This window comes from Vigna umbellata, chromosome 6 (assembly GCF_029865625.1).
Source record: "Vigna umbellata cultivar VRB3 chromosome 6, Vumbellata_1.0, whole genome shotgun sequence".
In the NCBI taxonomy this organism is placed as follows: domain Eukaryota; kingdom Viridiplantae; phylum Streptophyta; class Magnoliopsida; order Fabales; family Fabaceae; genus Vigna; species Vigna umbellata.
In genome coordinates this window covers 25,169,329-25,195,719 of record NC_142170.1, presented here as the reverse complement: position 1 = coordinate 25,195,719, position 26,391 = coordinate 25,169,329, and the positions used below count along the sequence as shown (strand labels likewise).

Here is a 26,391-nt window from a genome sequence, read left to right as displayed (position 1 = left end):
AAGGAGCAATCAAAACACTGTCAAGATCTTGCCACCTATCCGCAAAATATAGATCCGAATAAGATCAATAGGAATATAGTATAATATGAGATATGTACTAATAAATTATGTGTGAACTCATATATCTCTATTCAAAACAAACTAATGTTGTTTTTGTCTTCCATATATAACTCTTATTCCGTTTTTCCTTTATGAGAAATAAATTTTTCGATATGTTTTATGGAAAAGCGAAAACCTAGTACATTGAATTGAAATATTCTCTCAAAACTGCTAGGCTAGATATCTTTTCTGATATGATATTTGTGCGTTATGTATTTCAATATGTATATTATTGTTTATATTTTGTTCCATTATATAGAATGTTAATGCAAATATTTAGTTATTAATGTTGAGTGGTGGATATAATTTTACTATATTTATATTATATGTGATGTTATAAAATATATACATAATAATTTTATTATATTTATATTATTAAGGTTTAATTGTTTAGTTTACCCTTATTTTCATTGTTGTGTCCTTAGTTATATTAAAAACGAAAATATTCTTTTCTCTTTAGGTCAAAGAGAAAGAAAGAGTTGAGTCTGCTTTGCGCTATAAAATTAACGGAATAAATTTAATTATATACATTACACAAAATATGAATGACACTTTTTTAAACTTATTATTAATTAGGGGGTTAAATATGTTTTTAGTCCCTAAACTATTGACCGTTTCTGGTTTTCGTCCCTCTTCCAAAGTAAGGTACAATTTAGTCCTCAATCTTTAAAAAACGTTCGTTTTAGTCGAAAAAACGAACGTTTTGAGGACTAAAACGAGGACTAAAAACAAAATTTTGAGGACTAAAACGAACGTTTTTCTAAAGAATGAGGACCAAATTGTACCTTACTTTGAAAGAGGGACGAAAACCAGAAACGGCCAATAGTTTAGGGACTAAAAACATATTTAACCCTTAATTAGGATAGAATATTATATTATATTTCTTAAATTTCACACAAGAAAATGAACATAATATAATAGTTTTGTTTTATACTAGTTTAATTAAATACGAATTTAGTTCAAAGACAAGTTTTATGTCACTAGATTTATTAACTACGTGATATTCTTAAACTAAAAAGTGATAAGTATAAGATATAGAAGGGAATTTTTTTTTTGCCTATTTTGGTTGGATGAACATTAATTATACTATAATAAAATTATAACCACCAATTATTATTAAGTCTGCCACTCCAGATGTTGATCTTTATGAAAAATGGAATTGGTCAAAAATTCTATCTCTATAACATTCATAAAGACCAACATGTCTACTCATATATGAGGTTGTGTTGATGACAATGTAAGAAATTTACAAAATGTTATTGATGAATAATTTACCACATCTGATAAATCTCTTGTCGTCACTTATAATACAATTTTCACCTTTAAAATAAGAATAAGTGGTCTATTAATAAATTATTGGCCATATGGATTCAAGAAAAGGAAAGATTGTCAATGGAATAAGGTAAAATGGTAAATTTGATCACTTCTCTTAAGAATAAGAATCATGTTAATTAGAAGAGAAACAATTCTACTAAATTGATTATAAAGAAAGAGTAAGTGTTTCTTTTACAAAAAGAAGTAACACATGAAGGATTGTCCAGAGTTTAAGAATTGGCTAGAAAATAAATTCATTAACTTTTGTTTGTTATGAATCTAATATGACTAATATTAATCATAACACATGATAGATTGATTCTGAATCTACAATCCATGTTTGTAATACTATACAAGATATGCAAATCCTAAGGAAACCGGTGGAAAATGAGTAATGCATCTATTTAAGAAGCAAGATGAGCTCACATGTGGAGGCCATCAGAGATGAAAATAAGTTTTAATAATTCGTTTTATTTTATGTTCCTTGTTTTAGTAAGAACTTAATTTTCATTTTACACTTTCACTTTTAGGTTTGTATTTAATTTCATGGATTTTGGTTTTACTTTATTGAACAAATAAAAGTTTATTGGCTTTAGTGAACTAAGAAATGGTCTTTACCATGTTAATTTACAAAACAATGTTACTTCTAACTCTACGCATTTTTTCAGTAGGTTAAAACTGTGTTTTGAAAGAGAATTCTTCTATGTTGTGGCATCGAAGATTGAAAATTATTTCTATTAAGAGAATTAAACAATTAGTAAATGATGGAGTACTTAATACTTTATATTTTGTTGATTTTTTTTAGACTTTGGTAGATTAAATTAAGGGTAAGCCAACTAAGAAGTCCAAAAAAGATATTGAAAGGAGTTCAAACATATTAGAAAATATTCATACAAATAATTTGAGATACTTCATCACCTTTATATAGATGATTGCTAGTGATATATGTATATTTACTTTGTTCTAAGAATGAAACTTTAGATGACTTTAAAGTTTTTAAGGCTTCAATATATATTGTAGAAATCAAATTAAGATTGTGAGATTAGATAGTGGTGGAGAATATCATGATAGACACTCAGAATGGATAGACATTTAATCTATTTGCAAAATTTCTTTAAGCAAAGTTGTGTGAGACGTTTGTGTTAGGTGTGGGTGAGTGGAGATCTTGTGGTTGAGTGTGGACACTTTAGAGGCATGTGAGTGTGGAGAAGCCAACATGAGAAGAAAAAAAAAGCTAAGAATTGGTATTAATTAGCTAAGGGAGATGGTGACCAACCATGAATTAAAGATTTGTTTGAAACCTTTATAAAAAATCGTGGTACATTCTTAAGAAAATGTTGCAAGGATTACACAAGTATTGAAAGGTTAATCTCTTCTATGTCAGCCATGAGTATCGGAAACTAGATTGAGGCTCAACCTCCGGTTTATCAAGATTGTTAAGATTCATCTTCCATGATTCTTGACAGAACCCATTTGCAATTTCCATCTTTTTTTTATGGAACCAATTTCAGGGACTGGCATGCTAAAGCTTGACAATTTTTTGAACTGGAAGGTACACTAAGTCACCATAGAGCTCGGTTGTTATTGTTGTTTATGAAAGGTAAAACTTTTTGTGTGGAAATGTTACTATATCAAGACATGTTACTTCCAACGCAAATCGTAGATACATATCTTACAAGATGTGGGCCAAGTTTGATAATGGAGCCTCTAATGATCATGTGGCTAAATTGACATGTTTAAAATAGGAAAGTTCTTTAGTTGAATACTTAGAAAAGTTTGATAAACTTTTGGATAAAGTAATGTAAGTGGAGATATAATTTTAAGTTTTTTTTATTTCAAATTTAAAATTAGAACTTGAAAAACTTTTCCACTTACATGGACCTACTTCAATACAAGAGATTGTTTTGTTGGCAACATTGCAGGAGGAGGTGTTAGAAGAATTGACAAAGAAAATCAAAGGAACATCTAACAGTAATTTTAAGGACCACTTCCAAACTTTTTCCTTCTTGGTCAACATCAACTCGGTACAACAAAACTCCACCCATGTGTACACCCCAACCAAATTCAATACCTAATACTCAAAAACCTATGTTGGGGTCTAATTACAAGTCTTTTGAGTCTGGTTTAGTTTCTAAGATGTGTGATTCCACTTGTAAAAGTGTTGAGGCTTGTGACAATATTATACAATTTATAGGCCTTGGATTCTTCAATTAGTTCAAGGAAAAGACGCTTTACACCTTGCCTTCTAGTTTGGTTCGATTTTGGTATGGTATGTGTGCATATGCCAAACAACCAAAAATTTTGAAATAGTAAATAACTAGTTTGGTGCCACTCTAAACATTTTCAGGAGTCCTTTTAAAGTCACTAGATGGGCTCCTGCTAAGCAAACGATTGCTCCTTGCAACCTCTTCTAGCCAAAATGTTTTTGGTAGACAAGATTTCTTCAATAGGCTTCTCACAATGTTGAGTAGCGTGTTTTGTTCTTCCTATTGCTAACTCCATTCTATTGAGAAGTATAAAGGGCAGTAAGTTGTCTTGATTCCACTTTATTCACAAAATTTTATGAATTTAGCCCTCCTCAGTCAGATTGAAGCATCTTAATGGAGTTGTTTTTCTGTCAGTATCTTGAACAGTTTGCGTGCTTCAAATGCTTCTGATTAATTTTGCAGATAATAACACCCAGTATTTACACTAAAATCATCAATAAATGTTATAAATATTATTTAGCTCCACTAGATGTAGGAGTAATTGGTCCATAAAGGTTTGTGTGAACCAAGCTTTTCCCTTTGGAAATGCATCTCTATATTGTTTACTACGAATGCATTCTTCACAAACTCCTGAAGGCAATTCAAATTTAGGAAGTCCTCTAATCATTGTTGAAGTTGTTGTAAGCCTCCAAAGTCTAGATGACCATATCAGTTATGCCAAAGACATGCCATGTTGCTTGCTTTGGCTACTGAGCAATTCAACTTTAAATTTTGCAAGTAAACAGGAAAGTCTTGTTACCGGTCAGTTTTATTGTAGAATTAGTTCCAACTTAACATCTTTGATTCGACACACTATTTTTCCATCACAATTTCACAGCCATTCTCTTCTAATTAACCAACGCTCAACTAGTTTTCAAATCAAGCACATACAGAACATTTAAAGTGGTTTTACCTAACATAATTTTTGTTTGAACACTGACTTTATCTCTTCCTCCAACTTCGTATGATCAACAAACTTCATGGTGTCAATAAAAGATTCATCAAGCTCAATGAAAGCTTTCTTGTCCCCAAACATGTGATTACTGCAACCCATGTCTAAATACCATTAGTTATGGTATTTTTTTCTCCAAATTGATACACCATTAACAAAGAGATTCAACTTCTTTCTCTTCTTGATCAAGATAATTAGATCACTCTACCTTCATATACTCTGACTTGTAGAGACTAAATTTATGACATAACAAAACACTCAATATGTACTTTTCTTTTCCCTATGTTGTTTGTCCCTTGTTGCTTACATGATCATTTACTCTAGTTTTCATTAGCTTCTCTGCTTCATTTTTCTTTCAACGTACCCTTACTTTTATACAATGTATATGGATTTGACGAAACTTGTAAAGCCTACATTTGAGCCTGCAACGCTTGCTCTTCATTCTCCTACCTTTTTAATCTTGTGCTCATGAATCATCATCTCATCCAAATTATAAGACTCCTTTATGGTTGCAAGAACAAAATTGATTTTGTTAAGGATCCCAACACCCTCTCAATGATAGTGATATCTTCAATTTTATCACCATTAAGTTTGACTTGTTTGCAATCACCATCTTCTTGTTTCATCTGCAATGTATCAAGTTCAGCCTTGAGACTTTGTATTTGTTGCCTCTTGGTTTTAGCTTTCCCTTGGTACTACTTCAACGATCCCAAATCTTCTTTGATGTCTACTTGTGCAAGAAAGTCTCAAGCATAGCTCTGTCACTGTTGGAGATCCCACACCAATTAGAGATAAGACATGTTTGTAGTATATAAGTGAGTGCAAACCTCACCTTACAAGTTGATTTTGTAAGGTTGAGTTAGGCTTAAAATCCACTTCTTAACATGGTATCAGAGTCATGGGTTAAAGCGTATCCTAGCTAGACTTTTCATTTGTTTAGCTTATTGTGCCAATCGCTATGGGGATATTTATTGTTTGTTGGGCATATTATTCCACCCGCTATCAGACCACCCATTAATATTTAATCATGCTCGAGATGTAAAGTCAGTTTAGAATATATACCTCAGCATGAGATGGGTGTGTTAGAAGTGCCACATTGATTAGAGATAAGGTCAATTTATAGTATACATATGGATGTAAATCTCACCTTATAAGTCGGTTTTGTAGATCCATAAGTTTGAGCCTATCCTAGCGAGATTTGTCATTTCTTGGGTCTATCGTGCTACTTGCTATTGGGTTGTTGTCAGACCACCCATTAACGTGTCTAGTCCCACGCTCGAGATGTATATACCTCAGCGTGAAAGGATGTGTTGGAGACCTCACATCGACTAGAGATAAGGCAAGTTTATAGTATATAAGTGGGTGCAAACCTCACCTTACAAGTTGGTTTTGTGGGCTTGAGTTAGACTTAAAGTCTACTTAACATGGTACCAAAGTTGAGTTAAAGCCTATCCTAGCGAAATTTGTTAGTCATTGGGCATATTATTTCACCCGCTATCAAACCAATATCGGATCATCCATTAATGTCTAATCCCACACTCGAGTGTATATACCTTGGCATGGGGGGGGGGTGTTTGAAGTCCCATATCAACTAGAGATAAGGCTAATTTAGACTATATAAGTGGGAGCAAACCTCACCTTACAAGCCGATTTTGTGGGATTGAGTTAGACTTAAAGTCCACTTCTTAACAAGGTATCAGAGTCATGGTCTAGAGTCTATCTTAACGAAATTTGTTGTTTGATTGGCCTATTGTGCCACCCGCTATCAAGAAATTTGTTGTTTGTTGGGCATTTCATTTCACCCATTATCGGTCCACCCATAATGTGTAGTACATTAACTAATTATAAAGTCAGTTTAGAATATATAAATGGATGCAAACTTCACTTTACAAGTCCGTTTGTGAAGTTGAGTTAGACTTAAAAGTCCACTTCTTAACATGATATGAAAGTCATGAGTTTGGAAGAGGTAATTTTTAGCTTTTAAATCCTTTGGCTTCAAGTTTTTTGCTTCAATCTCTTGTGCACCAGTTGCACCCGCAGTTAGCTCAGTAATCCCTAACTTAACAACAACTGACATGAGGAAGATCTCCATCAACATATCTCAATAATCAAAATGATGCCCACCAAAGCAAGGAATTGAAGGCTGCACATAATTGTCATCTGTGACCACTTGAATGTGTTTTGAAAAGGACCTTTCGGAACGTGGCTCTAGATCCACAGTAAACTAAAGGGAAATGAATATGGAAAATAGAAGATAATGTATTTCTTATTAGATAAATAAAATATATATTGACTTTAAATAGTCTCCAATTAAACTACAACTCGTAAAAACATGCTGCCCGGATATGCACAGTTACAGCTCCAAAACTACTAAACTGGTTCCTAAAGATTAGGTAGACTAAAAGTAACCTATTAGAAAAGAAGGGAAACAAAAAAGAATAACTGAAAGAGGACAGAGAACAGAAATATAATTATGTCAAATGAACCATACTGTATGCTGGAATTTTCTGAATTCCAGCCTCCATTATTTCCCTCCTTAGATCAGCAGCATGATCCCATCTTTCCTTCTCCGCATTCATGCTCGACAATAGCACATATTGCCCACCCTGTTGTCTCTGCAATTTAAGCATTTTTTTTCCTATTTCTTCGCCTAGTTCTATAGCTCCATGAATCCTGCATGCACCCAAAAAGGCTCCCAAAACAGATACATCAGGCTTAAAAGGCATATTTCTTATGATCTCAGCTGCTTCTTCGACATGCCCTGCTCTACCCAAGAGATCAACCACACATCCATAGTGCTTCATTATTGGTTCTATTCCAAAGTCCTGCCACATTGATCGAAATAACTCCAATCCTTCCCTGACAAAATTTCCACGAGCACATGCTGTAAGAACAGCAACAAGAGTAATGCTACTTGGTTTCAACCCATGAAGCTTCATCTTCTCAAACATGTCCAGAGCCTCCTTCTCTCTACCATTGCAAGCCAACGAAGAAATCATTGCATTCCAAGTGCATACCTTTCTGACAACCATTACTCTGAAAACCTTCTCAGCATTACTCAAGCACCCCATCTTCCCATAAAGATTTATCAACGAAGTTTCCACATTTACTCCTAACTTGGCCTCATTCACCACTACATATCCATGAATTTGCTTTCCACAATCAAGAGCCACTTTACCGTCTAAATTGGCACAAGAAGAGAGCACACTAGCACAAGTAGCCTCGTTAGGCTTCACCAAACCAAGCACCACATCCTCATGACTCATCATCTTCCCGAAAAAACGAATTGAGGCACCAAAATTCCCATTCAAAGCAAAACCATTCACAACAGTTGTCCATGAGAAAACATCCCTTTGGGGCATGCGTTCAAAGAATTCCACAGCAGCCTCCATGTGCCCATTTATGGAAAAAGCATTGAGCATTGCATTGCACGCAACAATGCAAAACCTAGGAAATTCTTCAAACACCCTGTGTGCATGAGGAAGGAGGTGGTTTCTTGCATAAAGGGAAAGGAGAGCGGTGAGAATGAAGGGATCAGACAAAAGGCCACGCTTGACAGTTTGAGAGTGAAGGGTAGTGCCCAAAGGAAGAGGGGAAGATTTGAGAAGAGGAGGGAAAGTGTGACTGTTGGGTGGAGCTTGGTTTGCAAGCATATGAGTGAAAAGAAAAACCTTGCGTTTGTGTATAAGATAGGCACTGATGAGGGCGTTGTAGAGGAGAGTAGGCATCCATCGATCACTTAGTGATGATGATGGAGCATTTGAATGATGAAGAAGGTGGCCATTGGTGATTATAAGGGAATGAATTTGCTTCATTTGATTCGGAAGTTTCTTGCACCTTTGTGTTAGTTGCAACAAAAAACCACCTGAGTAACTCATAACACTAACTCTGACAAAAGTTGGAGACCTAATAAGAGAATTGGAGAAACAGTGTTGCCATCGGTCTTCAATGGCGTTTTGAAATCAAACAAATTCTAGAATTTTACTTTGGAAAGGTTACAACGTGAAATTCTTAGAGAATAAAACAATTGGCTATCATGCTCATGACCCAACTGAGAAATAGGAGAAAAGATTGTTGCTTTAGGCCTTCGATGGCGTTCTGAAATCAGATGCAAAAGTTTGAAACTATAACTCAATTCAACACCGTCATCTAAATAATTATATAATCCAATCCAATTTTACTGAAACCACTTTCTAATATCATTTGAGTTTCATGCATTTTGCCCAGAAGTGAAGAGAGTGTATTTATTGCACTAGGTCTTTTTAAACAGGAAAACGTAATTTTTATTTAATTTGTAAAAGAAAAAAAATGTTGAACTTGAAACGGTGCGTTTTGTGTTTGTTTGGTCCCATCCCAAGTTGGAGTTTTGCTATAAAAGCGAAAAAATCTCGAGTTTGGAGGGTAAAATTGGAGAATGGACGCTATTGGAAGTGGGTGTTGGGGGCTGTGGAAGTGGAATCCGCTACCGCAGTCTCGACGGCGTCGTGTACGTCGCAATTCCGGTTCGGCGGGTGCAACCGGCGGAGGTGGTTACCGGTTTCCGGTTAAGCAAGCGCTGACCGCGGCCTCCCTCGCCCTCACCGGCGACACAATCGCTCAGCTTAGCAGCCGTTGGAAGAAAGCTAAGGAGGGTGGTGACAATATATCTCAGGTGAGCACAAAGATTGTGACTTAGAATATTGTTAATTCAATGAAGAGAAAACAAAATGGTGGTAAAAGGTGTGAACATGTATGACATTTTCTTGTAAAGGACGAGTGGTTTTACGTGAAATTAGTACCATGCGTTACTTCTTTGAATTTTAGAAGAATTCGTACCTTTTCGGAATGTTGTTTATGTAAATTTAGAATGTTTGAAGGTTTCTGACAGATTTCTTTTAGTGTTACTGCTTGGTCATTTGGATGAACTTATTAACAAGTGGAGAACTGTTTATATGTTTTTCTAGTCACAATTGGTTACTGTTTTATCTGCTATATCTACAGATTCTATATGTGTATTAAATAGATACATGTAGATACATATCCAATACATATCAAACATAGAGATGTGGGTTTTTTTTTTTTAAACGTTTATAATATGTCAGATACATATCTAAATGCATATGAATTTATAAAACATGATAATTGTATGATTGCAAATATGAAAATCGAAATTAAGATCATGCTTCTAGAGCATCACTATGAACGATAAAATTTATTAATCACTATCATCATATATTCTTCCTATTATTGCCTACAAATAAAAATAGTATCAATTTCGTTTCTTTCTTGAGATTGTCCACAACAAGGACAATTTTCATTAGGGACAATGATTCCACGTTTTTATTATATGCATGCTTCTATGTTTCATATTACTTTATTAGATTTCCATAACCTTTTTAAAGGCTTGGATAATTTATAGATACATATTTATCATGTATTAAAAAATACATATTGAATATGGATATGTGAAGTAAATTAATGCATTGGTGTTTCAAAGGTCAGAAACCATGTGCAATGTCTTTTGATCGTGTTGAGATGGTGGATGAGAGCTGCTATTTTTTTCTTCTTAGCAATTGTTAGATATATTGTGTTAGATATAGAGTTTTATGTTAATTAGGGAAACATAGACTCTTACTATTGTTTGATATTGGTAGATATTGTTTTTAAGAGAGATTAATCTTATACTTAGTTTTATTATATTCAATAGCAATAATAGTGCTCAGTAAAGATACTTAGAGGGTTTGTTATTATTAACCGAAAAGGACTGTTATAGGATGAACTATGGAGCCACCTTTCAGACCATGATTGGCTACGAGCCCTTCGAATGACTTCATATGGACTCCTTTTGTATGGTCCTGGTTCTTATGCCTGGTACCAGTGTCTTGACCACTTTCTCCCCAAACCAACGGTACAGAACCTAATGTTAAAGGTACTATGCTTCATTTATAATTATATTTGATCTAATTTACGGGAGCTAGCTGGAATTAAGGATAGATGATACCTTCTATTTTCTCTGTTTCTTCCTCACTTCTGGCAGGTTTTACTAAACCAGATTGTGTTAGGTCCATGTGTCATTGCTGTTGTTTTTGCATGGAACAATTTATGGCAACGGAGGCTCTCTGAGCTTCCAGAAAAATACAGAAGAGATGCTCTTCCAACGTTACTTTATGGTAAATATTGTTGTCTAATTATTATGTATCACAACTTGATCATGCATACTTCACATAGGTTGATGCTAGCATTTGTATCTTGTCTTTGCAGGTTTTAGATTTTGGATCCCTGTCAGTGTATTAAATTTCTGGTGCGCATCTTCATATCCTTCGGTTTAATCTTCTATTTATGTTTATTATTTTCCCTTTTCTATTGAATTAGTTTGAATTTGGAAATTCCAAATACAAATGCAAAGAGGCAAAAAGGTTCTCTTAACAACTTCCCATAAAAAATGCTCTATTACAAATGAGAAAGGCATTTTCATCTGAACGGAACCATAAAATCTTAAGCTGAGCAATTTGAACAAATTCATTCTTATGACATATTTGCAGAATGAGTATTTTTTTTCCTATTAAATATTCCTACCAGTGCTGGGAGGAGATTGATACTTCTTTTACACCATTTTATTGCTACCTAATCACAATTTATACAGGTATGTACTGTTATTCTAAACCCCTTAGTAGAAATAGGAATTGCTACCAAGGGAACTTGAAAGTTGTAACAATTATTAACTCCTTGACAAGTGTATCAAATTGTAGAAATAGTAAAATTTGAAAGTTTAAGTATGGTTCCCCATGAGATTGACATTGTTTAGCATCAAACCTAAAATTATACCACTTGATTAGGATAAAAATTCACTAGCGTTATATTCATGAACTCAACTCAATTCACGTTTTCTAACCAATATATCTCTAACATAACTCCAACACTCACATAACAAGCTCACTTGTCCTAATTCCTTAGAGACAAATTCTAAACCTTGATGCAAAAATACTTATTTCCGAGTTCTTTTTTTCACAAGATTTGCATAAAGGGTTGATGTTTAGAATGACCAAGAGATATAAAATTATGTTTAGAATCATATACCTAAGTTGTTCAATCATTGGGGTCAAGTTCTAAAAGCATTTTCCAATGTTTAGATCTAGCCTAAGGCATAGATAACCAAACCACACAACACAGCACATCAAGACATAATACAAGAGTCATGTAAGAGATTTATATTGCAAAAGAAAAACTGCACGTAGAAGAAATTCATTACATGCAATCCCAATGAAAGCACGAATTAACTACTCTAGACATTTGGAGTACAAAACTTAGCCAAGAGAATGATAAGCTTGAAGTGGGAATTCCTTCCAGTGTTTTTCCTCACATAGAAGCTCTCCAAGGGCCTCTGGTTTGTTCTCCCTCCAAAAGTCCCTTCAACATGTTCAGTTTTCACTTTTTAATACACTTTCAAAAGTAGACTTTCATTGTGCGAGCATGGCCTCTCACTAGATGAGAAGTAGTTTTTTAAACAGGGCAAACTTTTGAATCTCACTCAGTGAGTACTGCTGGCCCAACAAGTTCAACATTCTTCTCGTTGGGCGAGGCTTCTGGTTGTTGGGCGAAAAGGTCTCAAATTGACTTCAAGCTTTCATATCCCTACAAAAATTGATGAGAAAAATAGTAATCACTTCTATACCCAAAAAAAAATTGTTTAAACCGTAAATTTCAGCATCAAATGAATAAAGTTCATAGCATAAAAAAAATCACGAGATTCAATTCATATGATAAAACAAGTTATTGTCACACTTATAAATAATTAAATTAGTTTATGTTGAATTTATCTAACATAATGAACAATGTGTCAAACAGGTAGTATAGTACCATAATAAGATTTGCAAGCTACTTTTATGTCTTGCATATGAAGTCTCTTCCTGGGCTTTAGTGAATGCCAACGTTGTAAAAGAACTACACAGTTTTTAATTGAGAAGTAGTGAATTGATCATCAGTCAAGCCATTCAACGATCACATAACCAGTGAAAAACAGTGGTGGAGAACTAGTTTGAACTGATTTTTCTTCTCTTTTTTCTTATTTGTTGCAAACTCAAAAGAGACTTCTTTTACAAAATAAAAGTTCAATACCAAATTACATTTTCTTTGGAAATATATATTTAATTAATTATCACTGGTACAACCATGGTTTCATGGTCAGATTAATGAAATGTGAACTAGTTTGTAGTAGTACCCTCACCAATTCAAGGACTAAGATGCTTAAACCTTGTTGAACACTGATAGTCTACCCTCCATCTGCAACTAGTTCTTATTATCAAGGTGGCGTTTTCTTTTCAATTGATCAATGACATGCCAGTTCTTTTCTTTAGGCCTTCAATTTGTTTATATTATGTATGTAAGTAGAATACAACAAAGCCAAACATTGTTTTTGTTTCAAGTGGCAGAGTTTTGGACACATAACCAACATTCAAATGACACTAGTTTGATATTCCTCACTGGATCTTTATTGGAAAAATTAGATTTGTTCATTTGTTGCCTTGTACACTCAGACTCATACGGCTTAAACACATAAGGCTACTTCCATATGCATAGACACATAAAGGACACATATTATAAAAATATTCAATTTCTTATTTAATGTTGAAAAAAGGATTCAGCTTAATGAGTAATTTAAAAATATTAAAATATAGTGTCTAAAGTTTTTTCTTGTGAGGGTCATTACCAGATTCCAAGGAAATTGATGAGAAGGTGCAAGAGCAGTTGGAGGAACAACTAGAAATGAAGGAAGATTCTTCAACACGAGAAGAGATAGTAGTTGCAGAGTATTTGGACAAAGTTGTCACCTTATTCCACACCTATGCAGATACTCTATAAAATTCCTTTGAAGTAAATTCTCCACCATTATCAGTGTACAAGCAACGAATGTTACATCCAAATTCCTTCTCAGTCATTTCTTTAAACTCTTTGAATTTTATAGAAACTTCTAATTTTTCTTTCATGAAATCCACCCACCCTCACATATCTTGAGGAATCATCGATAAATGTGATCATATATTGATTTTTGCTAATTGAAGGTTGTTTCACAGGTCCAAAAACATTTGAATGTACTAACTCCAATGGTGTCATTGCCCTATATATTGACACTTCATAAGGAAGCTCGTGCGTGAGCCTTGTCATATTGACATCCTGGAAATAATATTGTCTTGTATCTATAAATGTGGTAAACCCGTTAACATTGTTTTCTTCATCACTGCCTTCAACATATTATATATCACGTGTCCAAGTCTCTCATACCATATCTCTCATTCTTTCTCATCTTGTCACATATGCCTCTTGTACAGAAATCACGAAAACAGACTCAAGTCGCCTTCCCTATATCAATGGTTGACCAGGCGACATCAAACTTTGATAAACTTTTACATCTCTAGGCCCTAACACTGATGTTAGTTGCGAGACTGACAACAAATTCTTTTTCATCCTATGTTGATAGGATTTAATATGATAGGTTATAATGGGTATTAGGTATGCAGGAGAGAGAAAACAGTTGAAGAATTAATTGTTCAGTTTAGGAATTAATTGTTGTTGGGTAGTTAGAAGTGGGCTGCCTTTATAAGAAGGCAAGGGAGGGTCTGGTAGAGGAGGAGTTTTTGATATCAATTGTATAGACAGGAACCTTGATCCTGTGGAGGGGGATTATGCTCCCAGTTACTGGTTGTACATGACATTGGTTGATGTGAATACATATTTTCATTCTTTTCTTACCATTTGGGTGCTATTGAGTGAGTGTGTGCTGTGAGACAGTTAGGTTTCATACCCAGAAACCTAACATATGTACATGGTAGACTTTGTCCACTTTTCCCTGATGTTGTGCAAAGCGAGGAACAATAGTTGTCTTGTCAATATGAGCAATAGGCAACCTAGAGTTGTTGGCTCTCACCACCACATGCTCTCCCTTGTACTCTGCCTTATTTACGAGTTTCTCCTCATCTCCTGTCATTTGGTTAGAGCAACCAGAATCAACAATCCAATCACTAGCATAATTAATTGCTTTATGACTCATTGTAATTAATGCCACCTCCTCTATTGGTTCTTGCATGCATGATGCTGTCATTTCCTCACCATTGTCCAGTTGAAACTCTTCATTATCTATAAGTCTTTGTCAGACTTTGATTCTTCCACAGCAAATGATGCTTGGAAATCTCATTCTTCACCACTCTTGTGGAGTGTAATGACATTACCTTATACTTTCTTAGCTCGACATTCTTGTGCAAAGTGACCTTGCTTGCCACACTTGCAACATCGATCATCTTGGCAGCGATATCTCTTTTCTACTCTATCATCTCTACATCGGAGTTGTCTTGCTTCCCCTCGTTGTGGACCTCCTCCTTGTTGACCTCTATGCCAACCTTGTCTGCTCCTTGAGCTTTCTCTTTATTATTGAATTTGGTCATTGTATTGACTTCTTTGAGCATTTTATTTTTGGTAAAGAGTGTCTTATCCTCCTCATTTATACACTTTTGTTTGTCTAAAGCTTTTCGGTTAGCCACAATATTCTCTAGCTCCGTCAAAGTAGGCTCATTTGACCATCCTCGAGTAGCTATAACAATTCCATGGTATTTAGGATTCAAACCATGAATAATAATTCTTCTTTTTCTTGCATCATTAATTACACTCTTCTAATCTAGCTTTCTAGTTTCATTGCAAATAGACTTTATTGAAATATTGATTAATTGTCGTGCCACCTTGTTGAACTGACATGAGTTCATTCTCCAATAATTGCAATTTTGCATCACTCTTCCTTGCAAATAAAGATTCAAAAGTATCCCAAGCCTCTTTCGGAGTTTTGAGGTCTTTGAATCGTTGTAAGAACTCATCTTCTGCGGTGATGGAAAATACATACATAGCTTTTCCAACTTTTATCTTCCATTTCTTTTTCTCTCCTTTGTCAGTTGGTGCGATTGTTTCGACACCACCAACAACATTCCATAAGTGTTGTCCATGCGTATAGTATTTTATACTCATGCTCCAAGTATCATAATTGTCGTTGTTCAACTTTTCCATTAAGGTAGTTGAAGATGCAATATTTGTCATGGTCCCAAACTAACAAATACAGACACCGTAATATACCAAATGTTGAATATCAAATAATGGAAGAGAGAGAATTTTGGTGTCTAGCACCTTAAATATTTCTTCTTATATTTTATATATGTGATTGTTACATAACAGGCTAAAGGTATTTATAATAATTAAACTTTCTGAAAGTATTATAACTAAATATAATTTTACCATAAACAAATATACATAATAAACAAACAAAACATTGTTTCTCCTTAAATGAAGGTAAACGAGAGAAATAATCATTGTTATTCTTAACAAGAACCTGTGCTTCATAGGTTGTATATGTTATTTTGCTCCTCTGAATGGCAGTTGCAGTTCCTAGACTGTTTTGCACGTTGAAGTCGTAGGACCTTACTCAGATAACATCAGGGTTTTCAGTTTTTAGTTACTAACAGTTTAACAGGAAAGCTATATAAGTATACCTTTCATCTTGCTTTCCATTCTCATGTAGAAATTCTCCAATCCATAGTGCAAACTTGTTTTACTTAATGTAAATAGGTTTAATACATCATTTTTGGTCCCTACTTTTAGGGGTTTGGTTCAAAGTAATCTTACCTTTTAAAGAAGTTCAGTAAGATCTCATATTTTGTTAAAAAATGTTCAATCCGGTCCTTTCCGCTCACGTCGTTAAAAACATAACGGTGCAAATGTCACCGTGGCATATCATAAGCACTGTGACACACGTTAATAGGTGGACTTAAATGATTTTTTAATTTAAACAAAAAAAGTCTCTGCCACGTCATCATCACCATCTCCAGACAAACCCTGTTAAATATAGTGAAGAAGATTAGGAGAAATCCCCCTTATGTGTTTAGCATACACATAGGGTAGTTTATTTATAATGTAAGATAAGGGTTAAACCCTAAATACAGAATGGGCTAAGCCCAATTAACAGAAACACACAACTTAACATCTAACACTCCCCCTCAAGCTGGAGCATATAAATCATATGTTCCAAGCTTGTTACAAAGATAGTCAATTCTAGGTCCTCGTAAGGACTTGGTGAATATGTCTGCCAACTGGTTGCTTGAGTTAACGAACTCAGTCTTGATATCTCCGGATATGATTTTTTCTCTAATAAAATGACAATCAACTTCAATGTGCTTGGTTCTCTCATGGAAGACAGGGTTAGAGCTAATATGAAGAGCAGCTTGATTATCACATATAAGTGTCATGTGAGTGGCATCTCCAAATTTCAATTCATTAAGTAATTGTTTAAGCCACACAAGCTCGCAAGTAGCAGATGCCATAGCTCTATATTCTGCTTCTGCGCTGGACCTTGCCACAACACTTTGCTTCTTACTTTTCCAAGATATCAGGTTGCCACCAATAGAGACACAATATCCAGAAGTAGACCTCCTATCAGAAGGGGAACCAGCCCAATCAGCATCTGAATAGCAAACGATTTTTGTATCGTTGTTAGGGCCATATAGCAAACCTTTTCCAGGTGATCTTTTAATATACTTCAGTATGCGAACAACTGCATCCCAATGGTCTTCACATGGGGAGTTTAGAAATTGACTCACCACACTAACTGCGAAGGAAATGTCAGGACGCGTAACAGTAAGATAGTTTAATTTACCAACTAATTTTCTGTACCGTTCAGGATCTGAGAAAGGCTCTCCCTGATTTGGTAAGAGTTTGATGTTAGGGTCCATAGGTGTCTCAACAGATTTACAGTTCATTAACCCTGTTTCCTCCAAGATGTCTAACGCGTACTTCCTTTGAGATATGACAATACCATCATTGGATTGTGCTACTTCAATACCCAAAAAGTACCGGAGTTTGCCAAGATCTTTGGTTTGAAAATGATGACAAAGGTGTTGTTTCATCTGAGATATGCCGAGATAGTCACTTCCTGTGAGAACAATATCATCAACATACACTATTAAGTAAATACATCCAGCACTTGAGTGGCGATAGAACACTGAATGATCCGCTTCACTGCGAGACATACCAAATTGTTGAACAACAAAGCTGAATTTACCAAACCAGGCCCGAGGAGATTGTTTTAGGCCATATAAGGATTTGCGAAGACGACATACCAATCCAGATGACTCCCCCTGAGCAACAAAGCCAGGCGGTTGCTCCATATAAATTTCTTCATGCAAATCACCATTTAGGAAAGCATTTTTGACATCAAGTTGGTAAAGAGGCCATTGTCGAAGAGCGGCCATGGCAATGAATAGGCGAACAGAGGTCATTTTGGCCACTGGAGAAAAAGTATCACCATAATCCAAACCAAAAATCTGTGTGTAGCCTTTGGCAACCAGTCGAGCTTTCAGACGATCAATTGTGCCATCAGGGCCAACCTTGATAGCATACACCCACCTGCAACCAACAACAGACTTTCCAGATGGTAATTGGACAAGCTCCCAAGTTCCACTTTTCTGTAAAGCACTTAATTCATCCAGCATAGCTTGACGCCAGCCAGGATGACTTAAGGCATCACCCACAGATTTAGGAATTGACACAGAAGAAATGGATGAGAGACAAGTGTAAAAAGATGGAGATAATTTGTGGTAACTAAGAACAGTATAATGGGGGGAAGGGTTACGGGTAGAGCGTATACCTTTACGGAGGGCAATAGGCAAGTCAGACTCATTTGCTGGAGCCGGAGGAGACACAGGAGGCGGCACTGGAAGTGAGTCATGAGGGAGACAATTGCGGCGACGATAAACCTGAAGGGGTGGTGGTGAAGGACGATCCTGTGGTGAATGAGAGTCTAAAGAAGGAGACAAAATGTGTGGAGCATCACCAGGAGGATCACAGATAAGAGGAATATCAACAGTAATAGGGAGAGGTACAGAACTAGAAGATAAATGTGTAAAGTAAAAAGAAGATTCATCAAAAGTGACATCAGTAGAGATAAAATGACGATTGAGGGAAGGGGAAAAACACTTATAGCCTTTTTGTGACCGTGGAAATCCTAAGAAGACACATTTGTGAGACCTAGGAGATAACTTATCAAGACCAGGACTAAAATCATGAACAAAACATGTAGACCCAAAAACTCCAAGAGGTAATGGATGTAGAGGGTCTTGAGGAAATAATATAGAATGAGGGATTTTGTTTGCTAGGACGGAAGATGGCATGCGGTTGATAAGATAACATGCCGTGAGAACAGCATCACCCCAAAAACGTGAGGGTACTTGACCATGAATGAGAAGGGTACGAGTTGTTTCAATAAGGTGTCTATTCTTGCGCTCAGCCACCCCATTTTGTTGAGGGGTATAAGCACATGAGGTTTGGTGAAGAATGCCATGAGAAGCCATAAAATGTTTAAACTGTTGAGAAAGGTATTCACGGCCATTATCACTACGTAAAGTGCGAATAGAAACCCCAAACTGAGTTTTTATTTCATTGAAAAAAGTTTGAAAAATAGAAAACAACTCAGAACGATTCTTCATGAGAAACAACCAAGTACATCTGGAATAGTCATCAATGAAGGTAACAAAATACTGAAATCCTAAAGTTGACTTAACACGACTAGGTCCCCAAATATCAGAATGAACCAATGAAAAGGGGGATGACGCTCGTTGTGAAACACTACGAGGAAAGGAACTACGAGTATGTTTACCTAACTGACAAGACTCACACGACAAACTTGATAATTTGGACAGACTCGGAACAAGTTGCTGCAGTTTGGCAAGACTGGGATGACCTAACTGAGCATGAAGAAGGAATGGTGACTCCATGATTACGCCAGCATGTGGAGAAGGGCTGAGATGATATAGGCCATGAGACTCACATCCTGTGCCAATCATGTGTTTCGAACTCCGGTCCTGCAACCAAACAGAATCTTTGGTAAATGAAATAACACAATTAAGGGAACGAGTTAGACGACTTACGGACAATAAGTTAAAAGGAGACCCAGGGACATAAAGTACATTATCAATGGATATGGACGGAAAAATATGAACAGTACCAATACCATGAGATGAGACTCGAGACCCATCAGCCATCGTTACCGAAGGTAAATTAACCGGACATGACAAGGAAGAAAACAAGGACTTGTTACCAGTGATATGATCGGTGGCACCTGAGTCAAGGACCCAAGATCCGAGAGAGTGAGTCAGACCGACAAAAGGAGTACCTGTGCGTGTAACAGAAGCAGATGTAGTTGAACTAGAGTGCTGACGGTCCTCATACCATCTGAGAAATTCCTGAAAGAGTAAAGGGTTATTCATGGTATTTGATGAAGTAGGATGGTCTGCAGACGGTGATCGGGGAGGTGGATCAGAATTAGCCATTGCTATAGGTCGAAGAGGACGTCCATGAAGTGCATAACATCTATCAATTTTGTGGCCTAGCTTGCCACAGTGGTCACATTTTGGACGTCCTTTACCTGGTTGGCGAGACCGACTCCGATCATCAAGGTGGACAGCCATGGAGAGGGAGAAACCCTAAAAATTCAAAATGCTCCGATTGACGCAACGACCACAGATCCAGAAAGAGGGCGAGGAGGCGATCACGGCGGTGCTGATCGGCGGCAGAAAGCTCCGGCGACGCGCCGGCACGCGCGGCGGCAGCGGCGGCAGCGGCGACTTTTGCGGCGGCGCGTGGAGGCGCGTGAGAGGTCCGTTCGCCGCGATCTTCGTACGACGGTGGTCGCCCGGCCGAGACGCTTCCGATGGTGTGGTCACCGGTCGATTCTGGAACTCCGGCGGCGGCGACGGCGGCGGCGGCGGCGACGGTGGCGACGGCAGCGGCGGCGATTGCGACAACAGCGGCAGTGATGGGTGCCGGAGACCGTGGAGTTGACTGGAACTATTCCTGTGCTCTAGATACCATGTTAAATATAGTGAAGAAGATTAGGAGAAATCCCCCTTATGTGTTTAGCATACACATAGGGTAGTTTATTTATAATGTAAGATAAGGGTTAAACCCTAAATACAGAATGGGCTAAGCCCAATTAACAGAAACACACAACTTAACATCTAACAAACCCTAATTTCTCTCCAAGAAACCCTAGCCGCACCATCCAGCGAGGATGGCGCGTGATGTGTTGGAGAGGACGGCTGCCGGCGAGGATGGCAGTGACAGCGCTGGATGGTGCGGCGGCTAGGGTTTCTTGGAGAGAAATTAGGGTGTGTCTGGAGATGGTGATGATGACATGACATTTGTACCGTTATGTTTTTAACGGCGTGAGCGGAAAGGACCGGATTGAATATTTTTTAACAAAATATGGAGTTTTACTGAACTTTTTTAAAAGGTAGGATTACTTTGAACCAAACCCCAAATGATGTATTAAACCATGTAAATAACATTTAACTCTCCACCTTTTAAATCCCTTGATGAGGGATTTATTCTAGAGGGGCCTGTGCTCATGTCAGTATAACGGTGATGAACTTCACTATTTTGAGCATACTTTCCCTAGTTTTCAAATGTCAGTAATCATCTAGTTATTTATGGTTTGAATTGTTTACATAGCCAGTCTTACATAGTTGGCTATTTTTGTGGTGTATGTATAATAGGGTGGTGCCTCTTCAAACTCGAGTGGCTTTCATGTCAATGGGTTCAATCTTCTGGAATTTCTACTTGTCATCAACAATGACCAAGTAAAATGCATTGTTTACCAGCAAGTTGCTTTGTTTGCAATTTTTACATTGTGAGGTATGTTGTGAATACTTTATTTTTGTTCACCTTTTATAAGTTGGATGCTAACAGCTATTACATCAACCCTTGTCTTTTGTAGTTTAATCAGAATCTGATAGTGTTGGGTGAGGAAAATTGTGGAGGATGAGTTATGACTTGGAAGTTGGATGTTACCATTGCTGCCATATGCATGAAAAAAATAGTTACATTTTTTCTTTTTTGTTGACAATTGTAAACTTTAACTTTCACATGAAAAGTTATACGGTAGGGTGTTAGCTTTCAAGAAGGAATGCTATTAATTTTGGATAATTTGTGTTCGTTATTATGGATGACTGTTGAATCTGATTATCATAAAAGGTGAGAACAATGTTCGCTCACTATATGCAATTAATTAATTGTAACTAAATCTAATTAATTATTATTATTAAAGTTTATAATCCTTTGTAAAAATTACCAGTTTACTTTCTACACTCTCAGATGATTTTCGGATTGCATTTCTGTAAATTTTCTCCACAGAAATTCACACAGATGTAGTAACATATCTTTAATTATTTCTCATGTGGAAATTAAATTATATTTCTTTAAATTATTGAAACACTCATTCACTAGTTAGCAAATAAAGAGAGTAGTTATATATTTTTAATTAGTTTTTCTAACCAGGAAACTTATACAATTTTAATTTTTGAAACAATCATTCACTTGTTAGCAAATAAAGAGATACTACACATATTTTTTATTCATCAAATGAGTTTAATCGGTATGAATATTTGTAGGATCAATTTGAATTCTGAAATCAATATATAATTGTTAGTCTCCTAAGCTAAGACAATATATTCGTTGACGAATTAAAAAAAAACAAACAAAACATTTGAAATACATATAAACAAAAATAATCAATGAAAACAATTTAGCATTTTCTTATATAACATAATTGAGGTAATATAGTAATTTAATATCATTAAAATTTAAAATATATATTCATACAATTTGATAATAAATTTAAATAACATTAGCAAATATAATATATATAAAAATTATCACTGAAATAATGTAAAAATATACAATAGATACCAAAATTGTCATTAAAATGGTGTTAATAAATGAAATTTGATACTAAAGTTTATAATTATTACTACTAGTTCAATTATTCATTACTTTAGCATTTGAAGTAATATAAAAAAATTATTATTATCATAAAGAATCCTGAAATTATAAAATATTCATAAAATTTAATTTGAGTACGTACCGTTAAAATCAGGAGTTGTTAAAATAAATTTAGTTATTATAATTAAATTTTAAAGTATGATGTTATGAATTAAAAAACAATAAATTTAGTAAGAAAAAGTTATCGTGTGGTAAGGTGTCTACGTCCTTAGCTAGTGAAGTGAAGTGAAGATCAATTTCCCAATTCAATCCATCGCTGCTCCCTTCCACTCACCGCTGCTGATCAACACCGTACTTCTCTACCCATTGCACTTTCTTCATTCTTAATCGATAATCATCTTCAAACTTTACCTATTTTTTTCTTCTTTAACCTCATTTTCTTGAATATATTAGGTAAAAAAAAATTGGCTTTTGAAGAAGTTGGGGATATTTTTTATGTTAGACCCTGCACAAAATGAATCAACTTTTGGTTTCTTGGAAGAAAACATTAATAAATAAGTTTCTACCGTTTGATTTGGTTATACCACTCTCATGATTTTAAATTGCGGTTGTGGTCTTGCTGGATTCTTGATCTTGCGGGAAGATTGTGGATGATGGACCTGGGGTTGTGAACCACAGTTGAAAACCATGAATACCCATTAAAAAAAGTTGCTAATTTGTCGAATCTTTGGTCCTTTACGTGTTGTAACTCAATTGCTGTGTAAGACTAGAGGCATAAAGACAGCAGCTTTCTAACTGTATTATAACTTAATTGTAATTAGAGGATGATTTATTATTAGACCACTGTTTTTCCAAAATATTGTAATTGGTTAGAAATTTAGAGGAATGGTGTAAGTTGAGTTGTTTTTTTATCGACTTGGAGTAATTCATGATTTTAGGTAGTACGTTACCATGGAGCTCTTCATATGTAGTGTAGTTTTGCTTCCATGGTTGTAGTTCCGAAACACTAAACAGGCCACGTGTGTTTCAGTATTCTCTTTTTAGATTCTTTGATTTCTTAAAAGTACCGTGTACTCAGGTATTTTTGAATCTTATGTGTTTTGCCACTCTCATTCATGTTCAGACCTTGAATTTTGAATTTCTCTAAAACTTCAAATCTCCCTCACCCCTTTTTCTGGTTTAGATTTGGTTCTTTTCTAAATCATGGGATACTACAGAAGGGGAGCTCTTGATCACCTTCGCATCTTGGCTTCGAGATTTATGTGTCAAAATCCAACTTTTCGGCATAGTTTTACGAGTTGCAAATCTTGGTATTTAGATTCAGGTTCAAAAGGGGCTATCTTTAATGGGTTCTCTTCGTGGTGTTCGATTTCTCAGAGACTGGGGGCACAAGGTGTTGTTGGAGTTAATGGTAACTTTCACAATCTCTTTCCTTTGGGGGCTAAGAGATTTTACTATATTGATCAATATAATGTGCAACATTTCAAGCCAAGGGGACTAAGGCATTGGTTTAAGAATTTTAGACATGTTTGTGTTGTGATGGTTGGTTCAGGGGTTTTAATCACTGTTTATTTTGGGAACTTGGAAACGGTTCCTTGTACCAACCGAACCCATTTGGTTCTGTTGTCAAAAGCATTTGAGAGGAGGCTTGGGGAAAACGAGTTTGAACAAATTAAAGTCACTTTTAAGGGGAAGATATTGCCTCCAATAAATCCTCAAAGTGTGAGAGTGACAATGATAGCTAGGGAAATAGTTGATGCATTACAGAGAGGATTGAGGAAGGATAATGCATCAGAGCATACTATGCTGGTTGAAGGAGATGGAAGGGAGACATGGAGTGCATTGGTTGGGAGTGAAGAGAAGGTTGAAAGGAGTTGGCACCAGAGGGATAAGATTCTTGATGAGAAAAATTGCTGGAAATATGATCAGCAAAGACGGTCAAAAGCTACTACCTCACATTTGGATGGATTGAATTGGGAAATTTTGATCGTAAATGAGCCTGTTGTTAATGCCCTCTGCTTACCTGGTGGGAAGATAGTTTTGTTCTCTGGTTTGTTTGAGCATTTTCAAAGTGATGCAGAGATAGCAACTATTATTGGGCACGAGGTATTATACTTGTGCTTGGTTTAAGCTTACACAGTACAACTTACTAATTTGTTATTTGCACATATGATATGCAAACATTTTATACAGATTTTGGTTTTAATTAGGTTGGGCATGCTGTTGCAAGACACAGTGCAGAGGGGATTACAAAGAAGCTGTCGTTTGGTATTCTACAATTGATACTTTATCAGCTTGTCATACCTGATATTGTCAACATAGTGTCATCCGTTTTCTTCCACCTACCTTTCTCCAGGCGGTATGCTTTGTTCATTGTCCCTTTCTAACCAATTTATTTTCTGTGTGGTTTTTTTATTTATGTTAAGTGCAGAGCAATGCTGTTGCTGCTTTATTTTCCTTCCAATAAATTGTTTTGCTGGACTAAACAGAACTAAGAGTTTATAACAATTTCACTGTTGAACTTTATACTTCATTTTTTTCTTACATGTTAAACATAGTTTGAGCTTCTGATAGCAATTAATTTTCTATAAATCGATTTAGATTCTATTACATTACAGGAGAATAGAGTAAAGAAAAACAGAATCAATTCAAGCTTACTATTACTTTTAGTGTAACTTAAATAAATATTGTATACTGATGTAATCTTTTGTACCATGGTGAGATGAATCAACTGATATAGATACAAGTTGAATGGCACTGTTGATGTTAGTTGCTGTTGCATAACTACAATCAATAATTTTCCTTTCCAATGAGACTCCTAATCACAAGAGTAAAAGAACATACGATTGATTTCTGGAACAACCTCATGGTATTGGTAAAAGTAACTCTAAATCTAGTTGATTGGTATGACTCCAACTAGTCCAGACATTTCTGAAAAAAAAAATACCATTCACCATTGATATAATCAATGCATAAGAATCATGTGAATGAAGGACTTTTTACACGATTCTTCAATGCATTAATTTCATGCTTATAGGATTCCCATCGTGGTAAAGCTTTTAAGATTACTGTCATTATAAGAACCATTTGTGGTGCAATGCTTGTTATCTAGGGATCAATAGAGCAAATATATTTCTAATGCTGGTGTTCTTGGACTACAAATTTTGTAATATACCTAATTTATTCACTTTTTTTTAGGATGGAAATAGAAGCTGATTACATTGGGTTGCTGCTAATTGCATCAGCAGGCTATGATCCCCGGGTGGCACCTGGAGTGTATGAAAAGTTGGGAAAAATTGCTGGTGATTCTACGCGTATGGATTATCTCTCTTCCCACCCTTCTGGTATACAAAGAGCAGAATTGCTGGCACAAGCTAAGATAATGGAAGAAGCATTTAGCATATATAGAGATGTAAGAGAAGGACGTAGGGTTGAAGCTTTTCTTTAGGATTGTGCCTGCATCTGTTTGTTAGAATACTGTTTTTTTTCTTGTGCCACTGTTGAAATATAACGTTTTGCTCCTATGTGTATCAAATTTCCTAAGATTTGTAAATAGTGTGTGGCTAAATATCTATTATTGTATTATAATTTAGAAAAAGATTCCCAATTGACACGACATAGTTTTATTTTTCCTCGTTTGAATACTATTATTCTATCCACTGAAAAAAATCAACCCAACTATCTCTCAATCACTTATTTCTTTCAATTTATTTCTTTTATCCTTATTTCTAAATTAACTTTTATGATTTTTTTTTTTAAGTTTCACAGTTAAAAATAAAGTTATAATACCATTTAAATTGTTCGTTGCAAATTTAATATATAGTTTATAAATTCAAAGCTATTTTATATAAATATTAATCGTAATAGGATTTAATATATTTTAAAATGAGTATCATTAACACTTTTAATTGTATCAAGAATATTTATATTGTTCAATATAGAAGTTGAAATACAATTTAATGTTAAGAAAAAGAAATACCTCGCACATGTCATACC

General features: G+C 35.5%; 3 protein-coding genes across 9 annotated transcripts; 2 read left to right on the top strand and 1 right to left on the bottom strand.

Annotated features, from left to right (window-relative positions):
• Positions 1-6,859: 6,859 nt before the first annotated feature.
• On the bottom strand, positions 6,860-8,876 carry LOC124821247 (Tetratricopeptide repeat (TPR)-like superfamily protein). The gene has a single exon (XM_047293109.2). The coding sequence runs from the start codon at positions 8,487-8,489 to the stop codon at positions 7,083-7,085; it is 1,407 nt and encodes a 468-aa protein (XP_047149065.2). The 5' UTR covers positions 8,490-8,876; the 3' UTR covers positions 6,860-7,082.
• A 124-nt stretch (positions 8,877-9,000) lies between these two features.
• On the top strand, positions 9,001-21,668 carry LOC148197047 (Peroxisomal membrane 22 kDa (Mpv17/PMP22) family protein). 4 transcript variants are annotated; one of them, XM_088092235.1, is made up of 7 exons: positions 9,001-9,262; positions 10,364-10,519; positions 10,628-10,760; positions 10,852-10,903; positions 11,167-11,233; positions 13,301-13,461; positions 21,171-21,309. In XM_088092235.1, exons 1-5 carry the CDS (start codon positions 9,026-9,028, stop codon positions 11,216-11,218), a joined length of 630 nt encoding a protein of 209 aa, XP_087948361.1. In that variant the 5' UTR covers positions 9,001-9,025; the 3' UTR covers positions 11,219-11,233; positions 13,301-13,461; positions 21,171-21,309. The 4 variants fall into 4 exon arrangements, with proteins under 4 accessions (XP_087948361.1, XP_087948360.1, XP_087948359.1 ...); XM_088092234.1 differs by lacking the exon at positions 13,301-13,461; XM_088092233.1 differs by lacking the exons at positions 11,167-11,233; positions 13,301-13,461 and adding an exon at positions 21,392-21,668 and having other exon boundaries at positions 9,002-9,262; positions 10,852-10,891.
• Positions 21,669-22,635: 967 nt separating this feature from the next.
• LOC148197046 (mitochondrial metalloendopeptidase OMA1-like) lies at positions 22,636-26,023 on the top strand. Of its 4 annotated transcripts, none has more exons than XM_088092400.1 (4): positions 22,636-22,746; positions 23,579-24,501; positions 24,606-24,754; positions 25,594-26,023. In XM_088092400.1, exons 2-4 carry the CDS (start codon positions 23,599-23,601, stop codon positions 25,841-25,843), a joined length of 1,302 nt encoding a protein of 433 aa, XP_087948526.1. In that variant the 5' UTR covers positions 22,636-22,746; positions 23,579-23,598; the 3' UTR covers positions 25,844-26,023. The 4 variants fall into 4 exon arrangements, with proteins under 4 accessions (XP_087948526.1, XP_087948527.1, XP_087948524.1 ...); XM_088092399.1 differs by having other exon boundaries at positions 22,677-22,746; positions 23,334-24,501; XM_088092401.1 differs by having other exon boundaries at positions 22,645-24,501; positions 25,644-25,781.
• The last annotated feature ends 368 nt before the right edge of the window (positions 26,024-26,391 follow it).

Bases quoted from the DNA above. Each gene is read 5' to 3' on its own strand.
- LOC124821247 (XM_047293109.2), bottom strand. From the start codon at position 8,489: ATGAGTTACTCAGGTGGTTTTTTGTTGCAACTAACACAAAGGTGCAAG.
- LOC148197047 (XM_088092233.1), top strand. From the start codon at position 9,026: ATGGACGCTATTGGAAGTGGGTGTTGGGGGCTGTGGAAGTGGAATCCG. The intron at 9,263-10,363 runs GTGAGCACAAAG...GGACTGTTATAG, and splicing joins GTGGTGACAATATATCTCAG to GATGAACTATGGAGCCACCT. The intron at 10,892-21,170 runs GTGCGCATCTTC...TATGTATAATAG, and splicing joins GTCAGTGTATTAAATTTCTG to GGTGGTGCCTCTTCAAACTC.
- LOC148197046 (XM_088092400.1), top strand. From the start codon at position 23,599: ATGGGATACTACAGAAGGGGAGCTCTTGATCACCTTCGCATCTTGGCT. The intron at 24,502-24,605 runs GTATTATACTTG...GGTTTTAATTAG, and splicing joins CAACTATTATTGGGCACGAG to GTTGGGCATGCTGTTGCAAG. The intron at 24,755-25,593 runs GTATGCTTTGTT...ACTTTTTTTTAG, and splicing joins CACCTACCTTTCTCCAGGCG to GATGGAAATAGAAGCTGATT.